The 21,311-nt window shown below is 37.9% G+C and overlaps 1 protein-coding gene across 1 annotated transcript in view; it reads right to left on the bottom strand.

Moving 5' to 3' along the window:
* RBMS3 (RNA binding motif single stranded interacting protein 3) overlaps positions 1 to 21,311 on the bottom strand; it is a 706,020-nt gene that overhangs the window by 473,722 nt on the left and 210,987 nt on the right. Inside the window, exon 3 of the mRNA XM_030445801.1 lies at positions 15,396 to 15,569. Within this exon, the coding sequence (XP_030301661.1) occupies positions 15,396 to 15,569 (174 nt within the window). The remainder of the gene's footprint in view (positions 1 to 15,395; positions 15,570 to 21,311) is intronic.

Genomic DNA, 21,311 nt, shown 5'->3' with positions numbered 1-21,311 from the left:
CTACCACAGCTAAAGAGTCTCCTGAATAACAAATCCCCTTCTGCAACAAAATAACTCTCATTGAGGCCAATATTTATTCTGACTGGCATATATTTCTGTTCAGATCAGCAAGTTGCTTTTTTCAGTTCTAAGCTGATGTACAAGTGAATGCTCTTATATTTTTATATAATGCTCTTATATTTTTATGTTAGGGAAACTGCTTCCAAACCCCTCTGCTTTCTGCATTAACTTCATCTGTTCAGCAGATTGGTTAAGATGATTATTAGTGATATGACTAAAGTTATTCTGCCCCTCATTGTTACTAAATAGTGCTAGAAATAGTATCCTTAAAGAGTGGCTTAAATCGAGCAAGTGTTTGAAACAAGAATGCAGTTAGTGAACAACGGTACCCAATAAAGTACTTCCCAGTCAGAAACTGAGATAAAAAGCTTCCTTTTGAGCAAATGCCATTTAAGATGTTTTGGGAGCCAATGTAGACTGGCATGAGAACCATGAAAAGAATCCCTGTTAGTGTGTGACTTCCACAGGGTGAATTGTCACCAGATGGCACAATCTCATGGGTCTAAATTCTACCTTGCTCTGGACTGGCTGAAGAAGGATGCTTTCCCAAATTCATTAAAAATAAGCCCACAGCAAGCATAGTGACTGAGGCATAGACTGCATCACCACAGCTAGAGGTGTTTTGTTAGAGATTATTTGGTCTCATTTTAGTACCTAAAAATTTACACATCCTGGTTCAAGTTTCTTTTTAGTCGTTAGTCAAGTTGTTATAGAAACAGCATCCAAAATACGTTTTCAGCTTGATTGAGAAGCACATCTCAATTTTTTACTGCCTTGATATAAAACTTTAAGGAAACTTTGAATTAGGTTCAATACTGGTAAATTAAAATGTAAAAATATAAATATATTGATAGTCTATTTAATAAGTGTCCAACATTTAGCAGTCCCAAATGATTTAAAGTCACTCCAAATACAGGGGTTATGATTTGAAAAATTTAAAAATATAGGTTATCCTCTTAGACAGGAATTTGAACAGACTTTAATGAATTACATTTGGATTAAAACGTCATGTATTCATTTATTTAGGCCTTATGTTTCAGCTACATAATGCTACAGAGGTAAAAATACTTTAAGATGGAGAGATATGGGAGAGTAGAGAGAAATTTGTAAAGTTGATGAGCTGCTCTCCCTTTTCTATACTGTAAAAGAAACACACACTCTTCCTGCTAAAACCCTGTGGCACCCTGATGCGACTAGCATTTCAGTAGCATCTGGCAATGCCAGGCAGAATTTCTTGAAGGCTCAGATCTTTTGGCTTCTAAAATAGTAATAAATAACCTAAACCAACGCTTTCCTGAATCACCGTGCCAGGCTAAAGCAATCTGCACAGGGAGGTAGATTTTTCTGAGGGATTTTGTGTGTGTGACACTAGAGACGTGGTTTGGCATCTGAATTACTAATACAGAACTGGTGAAAAGGTTCCTTCATGTGTTGTTTAAAAGTAAACACAAGGAGAATTTGACAATTTTAATCTTCTGTTTATCTGAGAAACTGGACACCTACTCCTTATACTTAGAAAGAGATTTCCTGTCAGCATTCATGAATTTCTTTCTTGACCCCGAGCAGCAAGAGAAGCAACCTGAGATATACTGCAAAGCCAAACGTTTAAAGTTTATATCAATATACACGTGGGACAAAGGTAATTTACTCAGTGAAGGAAGAACCCCTTGCTACGTTTAATAACACTCAAGTACATGGGAAAGTGCCCTTATGGCTGTTGTTTCTCTTTGCCTTTTTAACCCAGCTATTGAGAAGCCCTTTTCTTCTCACAATACACCTTAAACCCAGAGCCTTATTAAACTAGTAAAACACCATTAAACCTGGTGAGCAGAATGATCTCCAGCCACCCCAGGTTGCAATTGGATTTTGGGTGAGGGTAGAGGAAATCAATGTTATGTTCACCCCATAATGAGAGCATAAACACTTCCACATTAAAAGATTATTTTCTTAAAATCCCCACAGGTAGGTGGGGGATTCACTTTCTCTTGTGAAACAAGAAAACATAGGGATGAAAATAGTGGAAAAAACCCAAAGAAACTGTTTTGCCTCATGTGAAAAAAAAAAAAAAAAAAAAGTGTTTTCTCCCATTATTTAAAGAAAAGTCAGAAAGAGAGAAAAAAACCCAAAAAAACCCAGCTTATTAAAGCAACCTAGTCAAGGCAAAACTCAGAGAGTCAATTTGCCTCTTTTAAAATCATAGGAACCAGACTTGTTTCAATGATAAAACAGATAATAAAGACTTAAGTACATGACAAAGAAGTCTATATTGGAGTCAAGCACACGCTTGGCTACTTTTGCTCATCAGAGCATCCATGAACAAAACCAGGAATGTCTTAGTTGAGGGCAATGGAACTTCATCACCTCTGGTCATCTGAGAGCCTGGTCATTTCTATTCTCTGCAAAGAGTAAGTGTACACTTTGGGTGTTATTTCAAAGAGAAAAGCAAAAGTGAAAAATCTGTGGGAGACATTTTGCACAGCAATGCAGAACATCATCCCTTTACATTCAAAGCTGCATTATAAAAAGTCTACTATATCAGCAAGGAGCCCCACATGCAGCTGCAGATCTGCTGACACCACAACCATCACTGGACATAAGCACCTTCTTGAAGAAATATTCCCTTCCTCATAAAACTCAAGTATTGTGCAAGACATGAAGGAAGTTTCTCTCCAACTATGTAAATGTGTGCAGGCTGAGTCTCAAGTTTCTCCTCCAGTAGTTCCCTATTTTGACCTCAGCAACCCATCCCTACGTGATTGCTAGCCCTGTTTACGTCAGCTTTTGAATTACACTCGATTCACTTCAGTTTAAATCAGAATGAAGTGTTAGCACTTTGGGTGTAGGAATTTCCATAGTTTTATTCCTCCAGACATGCGACTTTTAAAAATTAATAAGGTCAGTTTAAAAAGCATTCCTTATGGGACTGACATCTCTGTTGGGTATGGGTTTTTGCTGTTTTTTGGGGGGTAGTAGGGTGCTAGGTTTTTAAAGACTAACCTTAAAATGGTGAGAAGAAAATTCATTAAACCTTGTTACAGGTCACAAGCTAAGTTAACTTTTGCTGAAAGAGATTATATTTCAGGGGTTTTGCTCCTTCTTTATGTTTGACATAATCTTTACAGACAGTCGCCCCCAAAATATAATTTATCTTGAGCTTTTCTGTGGGTTTATAATTTCTTTTCAGAGAAAAAAAGTCTTTCCTCTCCTCCCCCCCCACCCTTTTTTTTTTTTTTCTTAAATAAGGAAAAATATTTATAATCATGCAAGTTACTCTACTCAGAGAGACCACCACCAATGTAAACATCCCTAATAATGTTAACAAGACTAGAAAAAAGGGTTTGTTGACATGGAACATCTTTTAATAAAATACCAAAATAAGATGTAGTCCTTCAAATAATTTCCTCTATTTTTAGTCAGTTAACAAGATTCCAATGCTGGTTGCCCTTTAAAAAGCAGTTATTCATGAAGACATAGCTTAGCCTTCACAAAAGTGTTAACATGCTTGGCTTTCTTTTATTAATGTTGTGCAATTAATTTTTTTCTACTTCACTAACATTTCAAAAGAAACAAAGTGATTGTCATGTGGTATGCTCAGTCCTAGAACAGTAACACAGATGTTTATTCCCAGACTTTGAGCATTTTTTAGATCTACACTGCAGTCTGTATTTTCTCTCCAGGGAATTATATATTTTACCAAAAGCAGATATAATTCCATATTCAGTTTGCCTATTGTATGATACTTGACAGTACAAACAACAAATTGAATGCTCTGTCTTTTTTCTGTTGCCCTTTTTACCTTTAATTAAATCCTCTGGTGCAAGAAAATAGGACAAAAAAGCCATGGCAGAGAATCACAAAATTACTCCATTTTGCATTTCAGAAAAATCAAAATGACCAAACATCTGCTTCAGACACCCTCTACTGGAAAGCATCAACTTCATCACTCTGCTCCTGAATTAACTGGTTATGCTAGGACGTCGAGGAAGCAAAATGCATTAACATTCAACTTCCTGAGAAGCCTGATGTCTATTCTACAAATCATTGTCTTGCATTTAGTAGGGGAGAAAGATTTGATGATTAAATTCTTTATTTCAACAACGGTGGGAAATGTGCATCTGACTTCTTTGCCTATCAAGCAGCAAAAAGGATTCTATTCAAAATTCTCTGGCAACTTGCCTTTAGGATTTGACCAGACCTGATATGTTTCTCCCAGAAAGGTGTACATGTCAAACTTACAAGCAAATAAAAATAGGGACTGCAATGAAAAGATCTAGCCATGATACAAATTAACCATAACCTGATTTATTTTCCCCAGAGGTGAGAAAAAAGGTCTTGAAGCTTGAATTAAGTGTCTTTACATTAAAGATGTTCTTTCTGTGTAATGCTCAAGCAACAAGTATGCTGGGACAGAACTGCTCTGCAGTTGCAAGTGACCACAGCTAGAAACCCTTGTTAGTTTACCCAGTCCAGAAGTTTGTTATGTAAATAGATCTCTTCCATCATTAATCTACCAAATATCTATGGAATGTATGCACTCTGGGCTGAAGCCTCCATGTAGTCAGACAGAGTAATTTAACTCAGTGGTGGGCAGGGTTGCTCTTTAAACAAAGGGTGAGAACTTCCACTTCTCAAAAACAAAATCTGGGCTACACTTCTGAAATTTTGCCCCTTCCCCCCTCTCCACTTTCACCATGGTAAAAGAAGAAGAAGAAAAAAAATCTAAATGATGACAGATCTAATACTGCTTTAAAATTGACATCCTAATGAACTAGTTGGAGAACCCTCACACATCCTTATCCTCAAGTAGAAGTGCCAAGAGATTTTCTCCTTAAAAGACTGAAAAGACAATTCTATCAAGCTTCAATCTATAATTAATTCTTTTACTATTCTACTGCCTATAAAGTATTAAGATAAACAGCCTGACATGGTACCAAGCATTGTTCATTTTATGCTCTCCTTGGTGATGCTACAGCTTTCACAATTCTGTTTCACTTGCACAATGTACTGTATATAGGGCAGTGAATTACATCCCTTTCTAAGAGATCATGCTGAATTACAATTTCTTTCTCAGGACTCAGAGGTGAATAATTGCACCTGTCCTCCCTTAAGCAGACAAAAGACATTAAGTAGCTGCCAAATGGAAAGAAAGACTTCAATAGGAAATCACTTCATAGTTTGCTAGGAAAACAACTGAATCTAGCCCTTCATCCAGCTATATACAATATGAGGATTTCTACCAGGGCAGCTTCTGAAGAAAGAGGAGTTTTCAACCAAAGAAAGACTACCCTGATAATAAAGCAAAAAGAAAAATAAAAAATATGTGCTTTTTGGAAGTTTAAAAGAGCCTAATTTTAAAATAAATCATGACAATACAAAAAATTCTGCTGCACATCTAAGTGCTTGTGGGCAAATTTTCTCATTTATGTGACAGAAATCAAGAAATAAAGGAAGACTGGTGGATAAATAGGGCCACACAGATCTTCGGCAGTAGAATGTAACACAGAGAAGAAGTGAAAATGCTGGAACAGACCACAACCTAGATCTCCTGACAACTTTCACACAGATTGACAGAATCATAGAACCACTGAGGCTGGAAAAGCCCTTTAAGATGACCATGATGAACATAAAGGATGGGTTTTGCTCTTACTGACTGCAAGTGCTTGGCAGAGAGATCTGCAGCGGCTCTGGTTTCATCACAGCCGTGCTGGCAGACATCCAAGCAAAGGTCACCAGAAAGCAGGAGGACAAAGTCTCAACAGAATATTTGCCTTTGGTGCCAGGAGATTCCCAACACCTGATCATGCCAATGGGCTAATGTTTAAAATGATGAGGGGGAAAAAAAAAAAAAAAAAAAAAAAAGAAGTATGAAAGGTGAAAATACTGTAGAGAACATCTGCAGAGATTTTTTCAATATTTCCAGGCCCTTTTAAATTTTTTCCTCTTGCACAGAAGCTGCCTGTATAGCCCCAGAATATAAGTATTTAGACATGAGTGGACTAAATGGAAAATATTCTGTTCCTTGTGTCCTTGTGTAACCTACATGCAGTCTATCTGGCAAAATTCAGGCAGTCCATCTTGCAGCTATGAAGAAGAACACCATGGAAAACTATACTAAAATCTTGACATCCCCCAAATAAAATAAATGCAAAGAAACAATGAAGTGATGTCTTGCGGGGAGGTGCCCTTGAAGGAACTGCTTTTCTTTGTCCCAAAAGCATAAATGTCAGTATTTAACATCCTAAACGAGAACATTATATAGCACAAAAGAAAGACACTGTTAAAAGTAAAGAACCTAACCATACCGACTTTCAGCTAGAAGTTTTGGACTTCAAGAAACACCTCCATCATCTTTTGGTTACAGCTTTTAGGACAATATTAAACACTGTCTAAATATAATCTTGGAAAAATAGAGAAAAACAGCCTGGTCTGACAAAAAAGGCACCAGCTTGTACTTCAAGAAAACCGAAGCCGACTGCCGTTCTTTTCCTTCAAAAGCTGCATGACCTTGGGTATGATCCCTTCTCTCAGTGGCCCTGCTTCCATTCCTGCTTTCTGTCTCAGCTAGTTACATGCTTTGTGACAAGGTACCTCCTTTAGCAGTATGCTGGTACATTTCTGAGGTCAACAGAGTCTTTATCCAGGAAAAAAATCAATGGACAACTGTGATGTGTTGTTCCTCGAGCAGTGGTTTTACCTCTCAAAAACTCCAGCTCCCTCCATCCTGTGTCCTTCGGGAACAACTTCCAAACAATGTTTCCAGTCTCCCCAGTGTGGAGTGTGTCCTCCCTCAGTAACCTGCACCTTAGAACTGATCAAAAGTAGATAAATGGCTGGAAAACATGCCCAAGACAGACACAAAGATCACATTATCTCCCAAGTTGTTTCTTTTAAAGAAAACCCAGCCAATAAAACCAACAGCAAACTTTTCATCAAAGATGATCAAGTTCAAAATTCAGATTGCTTAGCAGATTAAGCACGCCCACGCAAGGAACTCAAGCATTTTGATCTTCTTCAGATCTTGTGCTTCAAAGTTTCTAAATAGACGTGGAAAATATGCCAGAAAATAGCAAGTGACAAGTGATATTTGGCTAGGATTTGAGTTTCTAGTAGAGCAAAATTTGAAATTTGCTAATGGTAAAAACCTGAAATTTCATCTAAAGGACCATTTCAGTTTTGACAAATCAGTATTTCCCACAGACATGCATTTCTTCCAGCTCTGTAAACTTTTGTAAACTATTTACTCAGACTAATCCAGAACTCTTCACCATGGGGGGCAACAATACAAGAAGACCTCCGAAGCATGTTAATTATTTAAAATAAAAGCAGCACAATTGCTGGTCTTTTGAAATAATGACACTTTCAAAAAGTGTCAGGTCTCTCCAAAACATGTGACAGGTTGGCAAGTTAGTGGCATCTACTCTGGTATCCTAATACCTGGATTTTCTCTGTAGCCTGAAGAAACTCATCAAGTTTACTAAGAAATCCTACAGGCAATCTGGCTTACTGAAAATAAGATGGAGAAGCTAAATTGGAACCATGGACTTCCTGTTTGCTAAATTAAAGCAGAAAACGAAAACCAAAATAAACATTAGAAGCATGTATATGATTATATATAGACACACACATGTATGAGTGCAGACATAAATATACGTAGAGATGTGTATAGGCAGATATGTATCTGTAAAATATAGACATTTACTGAGATCTGTATTTACTGCCTCCTACAAGACTAAATTTAGGGAATTTTCTTCCCTTCTTTAAAGAAGACAAAAAAACCCAAACAAACAAAACCCATGTGGTTTGTATTTTTCAAGCCTATTAAAAAATACCTTCTTTCTGTGTGTATTTGCCACTTCAGTATGCAAGAAAACAAATTTGGAAGCAGTATATGGAGCCTGTTTGAAAACAAAAAGCTCCCATGTCTAAAATGTTTGGCTTTATTAACACTAGGAGGTGGTGAGCAACCTTTCAGCAGTACATATTTTACCAATAATGTGGATATATATTTGTGTGTATATTTTGGTCATTTCAAAGATTTAAATTATACATTTTTTACAAAGAAACCTTTCTTATTGAAAATAAGTGCACAAGTGTTACATATAGAGGGGTTTTTTCCAACTGTGTTAATAGTTAAGAAAAAAATATTTTGTTCTGAGTTTTCTGTGGAAAATATGAATTTCTTCTCTTAAAAAACAAGTGAAGGGCAACACTATAGAAGCCATCAACAAACATCAATCCACAAGATTCATTATTTAATCCGTTGAGGAACAATAACGTGACTTAATATATGTGAGGTATAAATGAAAGAAATAAAGAAAAAATATCATTAAAATAACGTTCACACCTGAAAATCATAATTCTGAAACTACACATCTCCAAACCCAAATTTAAGTATGACATCTTAATTTCTCCAGACCTTCTGAAAAATATTTGTTGCAAGTCAGTCGAAACATTTTGTGCTATCAGTGCTCTCCACTCTGAGAGGTCTTGACATTTCTGAGCAGGGCTATCAACTGCAAACTGTAATTACCACCCACCTAAAGTCTTTCCATGAAAGGAAAACCTCACTTGGTCAACCTGTACACCCCCTGAGCAGTGGCCACTCATATGCCCCCCTTACCCCTCCTGAGTCTGGCAGGCTGCATCCACAGCATTTTACCTTTGCAGGAGCCAAGCAAGGCCATAGACAGCACTTAACACAATTATCACAGTATCAGATATTTATATTTTTAAATAAAACTACAGTAAACTGCTTTAACTAAAGTCCTATATTACTGGTGACTTTGCCCTACAATCCTTCACAGAAGTTCAATTTCAAAGCTTAATACACAAAACAAATATGATGGATACCTTAAAGGCTGAATGTAAAACACATTCTTGGGCTTTGTGATTTTTTTTTTTTTTTTTTTTAAAGGCCTGGCCAAGTTTTAATGGGCTGTCACACACGAATGATTATGAAAGCACTACAATGAACTGAGCTGATAAGCTGATCTGATCAGAATTAACTGCATGTGATTGCTGCTTTGAAAAGCTGGCCCAAAGAGGCAGCATTGAAAGCAATCTCACAAGTCACTGGTACCACTTGCCTCAGCTATAAGTAAGCACAGATGGTGAGAAAAGTTAATTAAGGGACATATTTGTTTGGGGGTTTTGAAATTTCCAACCTCTCTTCTCCAAAGGAGCTAAGCCACGGTGAAAATGTGTTTTACGTTTGCTGCCTAATAAGTTCATGTTTTTGAGGCTCTGTTCTTGTAAATGGAGGTAATAGAAAACCATAGGATAAATAATTTATGTCAGCAGTTAGCATATGGATTGGCACTTGGTCACTAAGCTACTCATTGCACCTGACAGCTACAACATCTTATCAATTAAAATATTCATTTCTCCTCAATTCTTCATATACTTTCCTCCTACCCAGTACAGCTTTTATCTTATACCACAACTTACACCCAGATATGGAGATGTCATCCTTCTCATTCTCACTGTAATCACTGACTCTTTCTTCTGCTCCCTTACTTCTTCTTGAAGTATTTCATAAGGAACATACCAGCAATTGTAAAAAATAACTTCTGTTTTTTTTTTCCTGGTTGGGAACTCTCTTTCCTGCCTCTCTGCAGCCCACACTTGACCTTTCCCCACCAGATTAAATAATGGTCTTCTGAAGCTTGGGCTATGACAGAGCTCCAAAAAGTCATCACCATCTTTAGAGAATCAAAATACATCTCTCACACTTCATATACTGAAAGAAGCAGACATTTTTCTCAATGGCCCTCCAATGGCAAATATTCTTGAGACCCATTTACATTTTTTTAAAACCTGTGTCTATTACAATGACAAAGGCCAGCAGCACACAATACTAGCTACAGAATGGTAGGGATCAGTTTCCCATGCAAGGCCATTGAAGGTAAGAGTTAAAGTCAAGGATGGAGAAAACAGATTTCAGGACATCAAATGAAATTGAGAGGTTCTTAGAGAGATATTTCCAATTCTTGTCTACTGTACTATTTATTTCCTTTTCTATCATTGCTGATTATAAAGACGTGCATGAGTAAAAGGAAGTTTCTTCATCTCTAATCAGACCAGCTCTATTTCATGAATCAAAATCCACTGTTCGTGACATTACAAAATGGATCAGGAAGGAGGCTCAAGCCAGATCAGAATGTGACAGCTTCTGTTTAAACAGATATGTTGGAAATTAATGATGATAGAAGACAGTATTAGACGGCATAAGCATAACTCTCAGCACTGTTTCATTCTCTAAAAAGGTGCAACAGACTTACTCACTGAAAAGATCTCAGTATTAAAAAATAACAGACTGGAGTGCTGATCTGTTCTACTTATACTTCTAGAGAAATAAAGGCCAGTTTTGAACAGGATACCCCTTCTATGTGTATTGAACACTCTGGATTTAAGAAAAGCTGCTTCTTAAAACATTGTTTGCCTTTTATTGTATGATCACACAATTTAGAGTCTATCTTAAGAATTTGGCATGTATCAGTATATTGCTTCTGTCAGTCTTACTTTTGTGCTGCAGAACTGATTTTGAGTAGGATATTACACTTACCAGAATGTGTTCCCTAACTAGATTTACATTTCAGATGACAAGAACATATTAGACAACCAGATATTGACCAGCCCTACATTGAGAACCTTCCTATATCATTCTGCAAGGATTTCAGCCATAAATTGTTTTATGTCCATCAATACATACATAAACTAATAATGTAGCCATTAGGTATATGTGTATACATGCAATTAGTAATTGTGTCTCATGATCCCAGGTGGTCCCTAAACACTGTTACCTAATCACATAAAAATGGCAGGTTTCCTAATTTTATAAATATACACTAGATAAGTTGTTAAAAAAGTCAATCATTGAGAAATCAGTACAGATGTTAGTCCAGTTTGTGTGGTAATAATCAAAACAGTCAGTTTACATAAAGCATTACAGCTGTACAATATTAGTCCTGCAGTTCTTTCATCAGCAATGAGGGTTACCTACCTGTCACTGGAAATTTTTCCTATGGACTCTGCATAGTCATGCTGACAGTAAGTAGGACCTTCCATTAGCGTTGCCCAGAGTGACAGCCTTGCTCCCTTTCTGTTGGTTTTTTTTTTTTTTTTGTCCAAGAATTGCCAGTAAGAAAGTGTAAAAGGAGCTACAGCTCCTTCTGCTGGGTCTGAAAAGTCCTAAGACTGAAGATCTGAGAGCCTACTAGGGCTCAGAGAAGTGAGTGAAAGAAGGCTACTGGTGTCTCACAGAGCTTTGCATCAGTTCATTTCTTTGAATCCTGCTTTGCTCATTCCCACTAATAGCATAATTTCAGAAGCAATCACGCATGTAAAGAAGTTAGCAGAAAGAAGTCTGGGGACAGGCTGTTGGAATGGGGACAGAAGCACTGCTAAGGAAACTGATTGTCTGATCCACATATGACATCTCAGATGTAACAGCTTGTAAACATTATCTGTAGAGCTCCAAATAATAACTTTAGAGATTTAACCAATCATGCTTTGAAGGCTGTCACTGACCTACTGGAGCATGACCAAATCCCTTTAGAGTACAGAATAGATTCTTGCACAAAGGTTTACATACGCTGAGTTGCATACCTAGACAAGAAATCCAAATACATCACATATGCTACAGAGATGTATGCACAGGAAGAAATTAATACAGTCAACTAAATTCATAGCCCCTTGGGCCTTTAACAAAAGTTTCAAACCTTGAAGGGTAACTCAGTCTGTAACAGCACTGTGTGCATCATCAAAGAGTATCACATTGCCAAATTCTTTTGTAAGTAAGGACTCACTTCTACTTAAGTGAGTGTGGCAGATCTCTGTGACTGCTACATGAATATTCAAGGAAGATATAAGAGACTCCATTACAATTTCAACTGAAATAGTCAAAAGCAGATGAGATCTCTGTTTTGTTTGCCCACTTTACACATGTACTTCTTCAAAATTACAGCACAACCTACACAACCTAAGTAGTTATTTGTTACAGCTAATTCACTGGACAAGATTTCGTAAAATCTGATGAAATTCTATCATCCTTCCAGCAAAATGCAGAAAAAGGGATATTAAGGGAGTCTTTGAGACAGTTGAAAAAGCATGAGTAGAAAACCTGAACAGATGTGAAAGTGCTCAAAGAACTGTTCCTATCTTGCACAGTGGGGATAATCAGATTTACTTTGACTATTTTTTATCTTCCCTTTTATCTTTCTTATGTGAAGAAAGTTGAAGAGCAAAATACGTAGATGGTTAGATCTGTCCTCCTATTCTGAGTACTAAATGCTGCATTTGCCTGGCTTCAAGCCTCTACAATTGAATGCCAGGGGAATATGTAGCTCTTGATATCAAAAACAAGTCGACATGTGATTTGTAAGGACCATCTACCACATTATCACTCATGCTAATATACATAGATATACAGGGTATCCTTCTTCCCAGGATAGCTAGAAGTTAGCATATTCTTGTTTGATCAAAAACTTGATTGCATTGTTGACTAGGACGATGTGCAGCCTTTTTTTCCCCCACAGATAATTCCAGGAGCTGAAAATTACTCTGTTTAAAGAAATTTATTGTTCTTTTCTTTCCTAGCATGGAAAGACTGCTTTTAATCAGTGATTGCGTCACTGTGGAAGAGAGGTGCAGAGTGTGGTCTATAAAATAAAATTAAATCCCCATTTTTGTCTGAGACATATTTCTCAGGACCAGCCAAGTCATAAGGGTCTCTTAGACTGAAGCTTGATCTTTTTTTTTTCATTTAGCAAAAAAAAAAATTAGATCATTTTTTATTATTATTTATTAACATTTGGCCCAATTAACATTAATCCTCTTTGTCTCCTTCAGCTTTTCTTCAAACAGTAGAGAAATCCAAAGCTTTTCTCTTGGCTCTCTCTCCAGGGACTAATATCTTTAAGTACTTCAAGGCCAAACCCAACTCCCTGACATTTGTCTGCCTTGAACTTGCAAAGCATTTGTAAGTTGGTTAGCCTCCAAAGTGTCAAGAAACTCCAATGATATTTAGACATAATCCATGTGGGAGGTTTTGCAGAAACAGCTTCATACAGCAATAAGACCTACAGCTTGTTCTGGTGAACCCGTGTCAGATGAGGGCAAATAAAATCCTCTAAAGTATAGTAGATATAGTGTTGAGCATGTTACACCGGGAAGATTCATGAATAAAGGAGTTCCTCTGTATCTATATTTTGTTGCTGTCATTTAGCATAAAAGTTTTTGCTTGACCCTAGATTAAATCTAAGCTAGAAACAGTAACAACTGCACTGATTCTATCTTTATCTTATACACTGCAATAGATATTCAAGCAAATATTAAGGCACTGCTTTCTCTTGGAAACTTGACCTTCATCTGACACTGCAGGAGGGAGGAGCTAAGTTTGCTGAAGTGCATTGCCCCTCAGAATGTGCAGAAGTAAGGAAAGTATGAGAAAATTATGTGACCACAATGGTAGGCACTTCAATGACAGCTATCCTGTCACAGCTCCTCACCACCAACCTAGGAAATCAATCCACTCATCATCTCAGTAGCACCTCAGAAGAACTCAGGTGAGTGGGAGGTGAGAAATGTGCCAAGTAGTTTAAACCCAGGGGTGCTGAGGGCAGGACTCATTGAGCAATCTGCAGAGAGGTTTATGTAACTTTGGCTATTCTGAAATCTCTACTTTCCAGCCATCAACTAAATCAGCTTCCAGACTGACATCATTTCAATGACTAGATATTAGAGTGCTCAATGGAAACAAATATGGTACAGGTAAAGCAATTCTTGTTGAGGTACCAGCAACTTTAGTCTACACAAAGGAAAGAGGAATTGTGGAATTAGTCTTAAAAAGACTCCCATGCCTTGACTGACATTTTATTTCATGGGCATACAGAGATGTGGTCATTTTTAAACCATCTTTTGGGCCGTATAGCGTTCTTGTACGCTGTGTTGCTATGTAGAATCAAAGTTTGGCTCACATAGAGAGTAGTGTTTATTCTAAATGTTCAAAGTTAGGAGCACTTAATGACTTGAATACCTACAGTTTAAGCTAAATTAAGCTGTACAGAGACTTTTCAAGCCATCATTCTGAATGAGGAAAATAACTGTGCCCTTCTGATGCCAATTACTGTTTTTTTCCCCCACACCAGTTTTTATCATTTCAATGACATCATAATGGAATTGAGCAAACAGCAGAATTCATAGAGTTGTTTAATTCACTCTGAGATCTCACTGCCTCAGAAAAGAGATAAGATTTTACAAATTTATTCCCCCTCTTTTATTTCAATTACCATGTTAATGCTTCAGACAATTCCTAACCCAAACTTCTGGCCAAAAGTCTGTTGGCAGGCAAGGTAGCAGATTTAAATCAAATCACAAAGATCTTGCAATAAGATTGCATAGCACAATTTCCCCTCTGCAGTGAAAGCTGCACTTTCCCCTATTTTCCTGCTGGAATTTACTATAGGGTGACAAAACCTCATTATATACACATGACAGGATGTTAAGATAGTATGTCCTTTAGGAAGTGCTAACAAAATCCAAAGCTAAGTTCAAACCCAAACATGAAAACAACTAAGTGTGGAATGGGAGAAAAGAAAGATTGCTGACACAAACAAAGTCTTCTCCAGTTAACTTAGTCTTTCAGAATCAGAAACAAAAAGATCTAAATGGCTCTGCTGTAAGCAGTCTGCAACACCAACATGACAGAACCCAACCCAATCTTCAGTTGTGACCCTTTCATGGCTGTCAAATTAAAACACACAACAACATTGAGCCCCCCCCCTCCCCCATTCTTTTTATCTACTAATTCATGCAAATCACAGAAGACCAATAGTCTTTGCCTAGCAACTAGACTGCGTGTTCACTAGTGGTCATATTAATGATAAATTAGTGAATATTAACAAATCTGATGATGTCCTCTCTAGCTGACTCATCCACACAATTGAAAATCTCCATTGAAATAGAAAAAATAATTCACTCATCTAACAGACTCATGAGAAACAGAAAAGAAGCCATCAATAACACTGCTTTCCAACCCACATCCCTGACACAGAAACCGAGGCACACAACAGTAATTTCATGTGAGGAGAAAGACTGCTAAATGTACAAAATATATGTATTTCTACTGAGCCATGAAACTTTCACATTTGCATACGTCTTAGACTCATTCTAATATTTTCCAGAGTTATGGTTAGTACACATGAGCTGTCCTGACTGCTGTGGAACACAAACAGCACTGGCAAAGTGTGCTGAACTGTCAGCCCATGAGCACCTCCACCTCACAGGGAATCATAAAGCTCACTCAGGTAACAGCAAAAAAGGTTGTAATTACTCACAGCAGGATGTCCAGCACAGTAGGTGTAGCTAGCATGAGACTGGTAGTGCAAGCTTGCTCTTGGAAAGGTGTATGTATTCCAAGCAGGTTGGCTGCTATTCCACTGGGAGCTAAAGCCGGGGCTCATGGTCACTCTTGATTTACTGTTTTGGTACGTTCTCACTGTGGAGCTGGACTATCAAAAAAGAAAGAAATGCAACGTAAAAATAGCTTTTAGGGTGGAATACAAACAATGCAGCTACATATCATCATTGGGCATATTACATACTGCCACACAGTCTGGAATAAACTTGAATGTTTCCTGTCAGGTACTGAGAAAACCAAAAAAAATTTATTTCCTTCAAAGCTATCAGTGAAACAGCTATGTTGCTGTAGTGCCCAAGAGATAGACTGATGATTGTTAGACTTCAGGCTGGGATGGAGATCAAATAGGCAATGGATAAGTGACAGAGATGAGGGGATGTTCTGAAAATATGTAGACATTGTAATCCTGCAAGATTAACTTCCATATATATTTATTGTAATGAACTAAATGTCGACATTTATTAAGCTCCCGACAATCTATGTCCATTTTATATTACGTAGTAGTTTGGGGCCAGTGTTTAGATATATTTATTGAATTCCTGACATCCCATCTAGTGGCTAGGCAAGGCCAAGCCAGTCACAGTGCTACCTCCTCATTTCAAATATGCAGCCTTCTAAACAGATTGTGAAACTTCAGGACATTTTTTAATAACTTAAAATGCAGGAAAAAAAAAGAAAAAAAAAACCAAAAAGACCCCCAAACCAAACAAAGCCAAAATCCAAAATCTTAAATTAATTTTTTTAGAAGCTAATCTAATAATTTAATCTGAAAGTAAGACAGACTATGGATTTGTAATTCACTTTCATTCTTTCTGCTTTCTCTCATTTTACTTTATGTTAACTGCAGCTTTCTGTTTCTAGTCATCATTTTATTAATAATAGTCCTAACAAAAGCTTGCATTCATAGGGGTGGTTTCTGAGGACAGGAAAAAAAAAATCAAAACAAGTAGAAGATGTATTAGAAACGCATTCACTTTTAGCAGATATTTAAGTTAGTTTTCAAAGACATGCAAATGTACTTTTTCCTCCACACTCTGTCTGCATTTAGGTTTTGCTTGCTTTGTTTTTTATTGGCAAATGTGTTCTCAATACCCCATGCAAATTTAGACCAAATATTTGTAATTATTATAAACCTGAAACTGTTCTTTTTTAAGCGTTAAATTTACAGGGACCTTAGTAATGCAATGAAAGCTTGAGAAACATGAATACAAACAGTATTTCTTAGAAATGCTGTCCCTGTTAGTAAATTGATGCTATTGATTTCAAAAGCTATATTCAAGAACGAAGCTTCATCATTTTTACCCTCATTTCAAAGACAACTTCTATACACAATATATGTAGCATTAACCAAATATCAACAGGGTCACCATCAAATCAGGTGTTTCACACAGTCTATGACTATTCTTACCCCAAAGTACTTACAAGATAAATGACAAGGTCAGGGAAAGGATGTAAAAGCAGAGTCTGATGCAGAAGCACAGAAAACAGCTTTGTAAACATGACTTTCATTTCAGTGCTTCAGCTCAGTTTCACTGAGAGATTAGTGAAATGGAAGGAAAAGCGGAGAGAGAGAGAAGACAGAAAGGTTGCAAGGCCATGTTCTAGTTATAAAATTATACACCTCGTATAATCTTTCTCATTTTTAATACTGATTTAGATGAGGTTTTCGTCGAAATGGCGTGCCATGCTGGCATGGGCTGAACATCCTTCATTTAATTTCAGTTTCAAAAGCTGAAGTACACAAAGTTTGCCTCGCTTATCAATTGCTGTATAAACTTTAAGTTCAAGAAAAGGCCACACGACTTCCTGCTTGTGTTTATTTCCTGCACCGCCGATTAGGAAGGCTGAAAAGAGCAGTTTCCGCTCAGCAGTTCTCAATATCTCGACAGATTCGCCTCCCGCCCCCACCCCTAAGCAAAGGATTCCTGCGGTGTCATTTCTAAAGATTTAACTTACAACTAGCTGAACACAAAGTCTATGAATGAACACTAAAACCCACACTAAACTCTCATTAGTCACTGTGTGTGGTGAGTGGTTGCTTTGTTCTTACAAAAGGGGTGTTGTTTGGTTTTTTTTGGGGGGTGGGGGTGTAAAAAAAAAAAAAAAAGTTGCCCCTATAGTCAAGGGGGCTTATTTGAAATAAATCATTTTGTATTAATTCAATCATGAAAAATCAAAGGAAAGAGGCTATGGCTACAGCTAGGAAAAAAACAAAACCACAAAACAAACAAAAAACCTGAAGGGTTTTAATGTGTTTTTTTCTTTTTTTTTCTTTTCTTCTTTTCCTTCCCCTTTTACCATCTTTCCCCAAGGAGCAGAAATTGCATTTTTCTTCCCTTTGAGGTATTACTTATCTTTCAGATCGCTCCTCAAAGACAAATCTATCTTTCTGGGCCCTGGTACACTTGCTTCTACATGAGAGATGAAGGCTAGGTTTTGTTTCGGACAGATAAAGTAGGTTTTTAGCCATAATGTACTTTTCCATGTACACGTCTACCTTTTATAAACATCAGGTATTCAAGCGTGGATGCTTATTAACTTCTCTTGAAGAGTTCATCTCCAGCTGAATATTCTGTGAATACTGAGCTGCAATATCCTAACAATAGCTTTCCCCCTTCTTATTTTTTCTGATGTGTCCACATTGTATGGATCAGTAGAAAATATCTGAGGCTGATGGGATGTGGAGATGCACTGTCAGCTATGATAATTGTTAACTGATTATTTTCACTATGGCAGCAAACCCCACTACAGTAAGGAGAGATGTGTATTAGCATTATACAGGTGTGCACAATAGCTGTTCACGTATTAGAGAACAGGAGCAAATATACCGCTGTGTTTTTAAACATCCTATCCCAGATGCTGAACAACCTTTTGCCTGTTGACTGAGCTTTGTTTCACGCTTGTGTGCTACACAAAACACCTTCTCATATCTGCCACCATGCTGGAGTCACCTGCTAAACCCAGCATAATAATAAGCCCCCCCTTGGTCCCCTTTCTGCTCCCCTGCCCCAGCTCCCACCTCATGAGAAACAGCGACCATGCAGGTCCCTCAGGATGCTGAGATGGGAAGCAAGATCCCATGTAGCCCCAGTTCCCCTCAGGGTAATTCCCTTCTCCCTGGCAAGGAGAGCCCTTGGCTCTGAACAGCTTTGTTGTAGGGATACTATTTCTGACCTGATAAAAGCTTTTCTCTTTCTGCTGGCTTAGCTCCAGGGAAAAAAAAAAAAAATCAAAACCAAAGCAAAATGAACCCATACAAGAGTCAATACACGAAGACACTCCCAGGATAATTTGCTTTGAAATCTTGAAGCTATCCAGATTGTCGGCCAGAGAAAAGAGGCATCTCCAGCACCAGCCATTAAGTCCTGGAACAGCCTGGTCACCTCGTGGCTCTAAACACAGATGCTTGGGGAGCTAAGAGGCGAGATCAGAGACCCCAAAAGTCGATGTGTTGAATTCAAGGTGTTGTCTGAACAAGAAAACACGGCACACCTCTGCAGCCTTCCCAGCTCAGCTCAGAAGTGCTGGTGGGAAAGACATTGGTCCAAATGAGAGATCTGGGAGGGAAAAAAAGTGCTCTGGGAGCAGGTGCCCAGACACTGGCAGCATGGGGTGCTGTGAGGAGAGGCCAGAGCTGCCCCATGCCAGACACAGCCAGTTCCAGCTGGCTCCTACTGCAGGGCATGGCTGAGCCTCTCTGACAAGATGGTGGCACCTCTGGGAAAACATTAAAGAAAGGGCAAAATGCTGCCTGGGAGTGAGGAAAAAAATGAAAAACATCCCCACGAGCACCCAGGGGAGAGTAGAAGGAGGATGAGAGGGCTATCCTTCAGCCCCTGGAGAGCCCACCTAGAGCAGGTATGACAGGATCCAGAGAGGATGCTGTCCTAAAGGAATGGAGGACCATGCTGCAGAAGGGAAAAAGCATGAGGAGAAAGGGAGCAGAGCCCATCTCCCCATACTGTTAGGGCTGGGAAGTGGGGACAGGGTCAGGAATGGACGAATGAAGTTGATCCTGAGAAAAAGGGGTGGAGAGGAGGTACTGTCTTAATCTCTTCTTGCTTCTCATTACCTAAGCTTATTTTAATTGGCAACAAACTAATTTGCCCCAAGTTAAGCCTGGGTTTGCCAGTGACAGTAATTAATTCTAAGTCATCTCCCTGTCTTTATCTCGACACAGGACCCTTTCTATCTTATTCTCTGTCCCCATTTTCTTGAGAAAGGGGAGTGAAAGATCTTTTGGGTGGGTGTCTGGCTGCCAGCAGAGATAAACCCACAACAAACTTGCAGGTCTTGTGGCACACAGGCTTTTGTTCATGATCTGAAAGTGCATCTATTTCACCCTAGCTTTATTGATTACTCCAATAAAATGTATCACCTCTCCTCATAACCCTGTCTTGTTTATATCTCTTAGGTTTTCAGTGGTCAGCCACTGCTGCCACTCCTGGCACAACTTACCAGCTTGTCTCAGAAAACTTCTGCAGAATTTATCAAATTACAATCAAAAAAGAAAGTGCTACCCTCTTTGCTATCTTTTGCCAGCAACAACAAATATTACAAAACTAAGGGAGAATTTTCTTTTCCTCTGGTACCTTTGTACCTTAAAGGTGTGATGCAATCTAAAATTTAATTCAGTAATTTGTAAATGTCTAAGCATATTTTAAAACAATTTTTGACCCTTTTTTTCCTGTGCCTTAATAATTCTGTCTTATAAATATGGATAATATTGCTTTAAAACTTCTAGGCTAACCTTTTCTCACTTTTGTATAAGTTTTGAATATTTTTGGACAGAAACATGAGTGAAATGCAAAAATTTATTAGCATAATTACTATTTATTGAGCTTAACTGCTTTCAGTGCTTAGCACTCTTAATAGCTAATGTGTGAAGTCTAGCAGTGGAAAAAATAGAACAGGGTATTTATGGAACAATTTTTATCTTCAAAGCACTGTACAAATGTTAAATGGTGGCAAAACTTTTGACTGGTGCAATGTTTCTAACATTTAAAGACACGTTTAGTAGATGCAAGGACTAGAAGCCACTTCTTTCTATCTGTATGTGAATAAAGCACACCATTTGCCTAGGACGTTAAGCAACATAAATAGTTCTGACACAGTCTTCATGTCACCTACTTCCAATATATCACTGGTTTCCAATACAGCATCACTATGCAGTAAACTAACAGTAAAAATAAGTGTTAATTCTTAAATTATATATTATGTCAAATGCAAGACTGGCTACATCTCTCAGACATCCTTCTGCCAACTATTCCAGAATGCACTCATTACCACTGTCCAAAAGAAGAGAGAGTCCTAAAGAAGAGAGAGTCTCAAATATTCTGCTCTATGTTACCTCTGTACTTGCATTGACTTAAAAAAAAATAAAAATATAAAAAATAAGTGGGATAAAGAGGTGTAAGCGACATCTGAATTCATCCTCCCACTACCTCATCTTTTAAAAGTAACTCCCAGAGCTATGATGGTTTGTTATTAGCCCACACAATTAGAGCTCTCTCCAGTCCCTTGGATTTTTGTTACAGAATGGTGCTGTCTTCAGCTGCATCTTCTGGGGTTTTTTGAGAAAGAAGATGTGTTTAAAAGCGTGTTCACCCTTTTGGGTGTCAAAATGATTATAGGAGTTGGGAAAGGCCAAGCAAGGAAAGTGCTATTCTGGAGATGCTGATTGTAGGAACTCTATTTGCCTGTACTTGGATCAGACCATGATGCAAAGCACAATCCTATGCTCTAAAAAGTTTGGATGCTTTACAGAATAGTACTTTTCACATAGAAATCAAACTTTTCCCATAACCTGGAAGTCAAAAATTAATATAGCTGC

The sequence above is a fragment of the Calypte anna genome, chromosome 2 (assembly GCF_003957555.1).
Source record: "Calypte anna isolate BGI_N300 chromosome 2, bCalAnn1_v1.p, whole genome shotgun sequence".
Classification (NCBI taxonomy): Eukaryota; Metazoa; Chordata; class Aves; order Apodiformes; family Trochilidae; genus Calypte; species Calypte anna.
This window is presented reverse-complemented; position numbering and strand designations above follow the sequence as displayed.